The following is a 2,238-nucleotide window of genomic DNA, read 5'->3' as shown; positions in this document are numbered from 1 at the left end:
AAATGACGGCTGTCTTGACGGATATGGCCAACGGCTACGTCGCGCCGGAGGTGGCCCATCGGTTGCGGGCGACAAGCCTCACCGTGCTCCGCAAGCCAAACAAAAAGTTCCGCCCGATCGGAGCGGAATGTGTCTGGGCGAAGGCGATCTCCCTCATGGCGGTCACCGTGGCCATGCCGGCCCTCAAAGCGCGGTTCAAGAACCTCCAGTACGGGGTCGGCAACAACATCGAGCTGGCCATCGAAAAAATACGCCGCGACTTCCTGATGAAGGGCAGTGTAGCCATGCTGGACGGAAGGAACGCATACAACGCCATCAGCCGGACGGCTATCCTCCAGGCCACCTACAACGACGCGGCCTGGAGCCCGCTGTGGCGGGTGAGTCGGCTACTCCTCGGCACGGCTGGAGTGGTGGGCTTCTATGAGAATGGCGAGATGCGCCACGCATGGAGGTCCACCAGAGGGGTGCGGCAAGGGATGGTCCTGGGGCCGGTGCTGTTCTCCATTGGCACACTGGCGGCGCTGCGCCGCCTGCAGCAGAGTTTCCCAGCGGCGGAGTTCACGGCCTACCTCGATGACGTGACAGTGGCGGCCCCTCCGGGCATCCTGCGACAGGCGTGCGACGCGACTGCGCGCGCCATGTTGGCCCTGGGCATCGAGACGAACGAGGACAAGACCGAGGTCCTGAGTACCAAGGGCCCGGTAGACATGGCAGTGCAACCGCTCCCGTTTGCACGCGTCCTCGGCGCCGGGATCGCAAACGAGCCAGAGAGCCCGCTCATCACGGAGTACGTCCAGCGCAAGACGGAGGAGACCAACCGCCTGTTCCGGGCAATCGTGGAGCTCCCGTTTGCGAAGTGCACGCAGTGGCGCCTCCTGGCGGTGTCGGCACTCCCGCGCCTGACCTTCCTACTGCGCACACATGACCCCCGCCACACACGGGACGCCGCGGAGTGGTTCGACGTCCGGGTGACGGGGGTCCTCAGCACCCTCATTGATGGCCCCGTCACGAAACGGGCGCGCGACATCGCCGCCCTCCCGGTACGCCGGGGAGGATGCGGCCTCCGACGCCAGCGAGACATCGCGGAATTTGCCTACGCGTGCCTCGGCGAGAAGGGCAAGCAACGCGCCCTGACGGCCGAACTGGAGGACGAACGCCAACGCGACCTTTTTAATAACCTGCAAGGTCCTGATCGCAAGGTGTTCGTCGCCAACACGGCCCCGGGTGCGGGCAGGCCCCTCACCGACCCACAAGTCCACGCAGACGACCGCGGCTTCGCCACTTACCTGCGCGAGAGGATGCTGTTGCGAGTCCTGCCGGAGGGTCAGCAATGCGTGTGTGGGGCAGACGCGTCCAACGACCACGTCCACACGTGCTCACGGCTGCACCAAAACCCGCGGACCACGCGCCATGACATGATCAACATGGCATTCGCCAATGGACTGCGGCTCTGTGGGTTCCAATGTGGCCTGGAGCCACGACTCACGGAGGTCAGTCGCCGCCGCCCGGACATACTCGTGGTAGGACTGGACACCTACGCGGTCACGGATGTCACGGTCACGTACCCGGGACGGGTCACCACGCCCAAGGCGGAGGAGACGCTGGAGGACTGTGACCCCATGCGGGCGGCACGGGAGCGCCTCACCCAGAAGCGCCAAAAATACAGGCACTGGGCGCTCGGCAATGGGCTGGACTTCGAGCCCTTTGTCATGCTGACAAACGGGGCGATCCACCCAACCAGTCGATGGTGGCTGCGGCGTGTCCTGGGAAACCAAGACCACCGCCTCACCATCACCACGGCGTATGATTTCATCATCGCCGAAACCCTCACCGCTCTGCTGCGCGGAAACGTGTCAGTTTTCAACGCAGCGAGCGGCAGGGGAACCCCCGGGGGAGGACCAGGGCAGGCGAGGCCCTGACAACCGACCCATTTGTGAGAAATTAAACAGAGGAAATAAAAACAAAAATAACTCGCCCCACACAACACAGATATAGTAACTAACACCACAGAGAACCGTTTGCTACGCTAACACCGACTCCGCCCACAAACATAGGAAGGAAGAGGGGCTTCTTATCACTGTGTAACAAATCGCCCAAAGAAGGGTAGGACCGTCGGTTCGTATACATCTTCTCCTTCTCAACTAGCATAGCGTACCGCAAGGTATTGGTAGAGGTACTGGAGGCCATGGAGTTGGTCACATGGACCGGTGCGATGGTCGGGGCACCGGGAAAAAAATT

The 2,238-nt window shown here is 62.5% G+C and overlaps 2 protein-coding genes across 2 annotated transcripts in view, besides 1 other annotated feature; both read left to right on the top strand.

Annotated features, from left to right (window-relative positions):
- Positions 1-424, top strand: part of Tco025E_08135 (reverse transcriptase endonuclease) — a gene marked incomplete at both ends in the record, with an annotated part of 4,308 nt that extends 3,884 nt beyond the window's left edge. The window contains one exon of the mRNA XM_029374991.1: positions 1-424. This exon is cut by the window's left edge and continues 3,884 nt beyond it. Within this exon, the coding sequence (XP_029224886.1) occupies positions 1-424 (424 nt within the window).
- Positions 425-476: 52 nt separating this feature from the next.
- Tco025E_08134 (SLACS reverse transcriptase) lies at positions 477-1,919 on the top strand (the record flags this gene model as incomplete). The annotated part of the gene is made up of 1 exon (XM_029374990.1): positions 477-1,919. The coding sequence occupies one exon, from the start codon at positions 477-479 to the stop codon at positions 1,917-1,919; it is 1,443 nt and encodes a 480-aa protein (XP_029224885.1).
- A 241-nt stretch (positions 1,920-2,160) lies between these two features.
- Positions 2,161-2,226: a mobile genetic element.
- Positions 2,227-2,238: the final 12 nt, after the last annotated feature.

The sequence above is a fragment of the Trypanosoma conorhini genome, assembly GCF_003719485.1.
Source record: "Trypanosoma conorhini strain 025E chromosome Unknown Tco_14.4_contig_00705, whole genome shotgun sequence".
In the NCBI taxonomy this organism is placed as follows: Eukaryota; Euglenozoa; class Kinetoplastea; order Trypanosomatida; family Trypanosomatidae; genus Trypanosoma; species Trypanosoma conorhini.
This window is presented reverse-complemented; position numbering and strand designations above follow the sequence as displayed.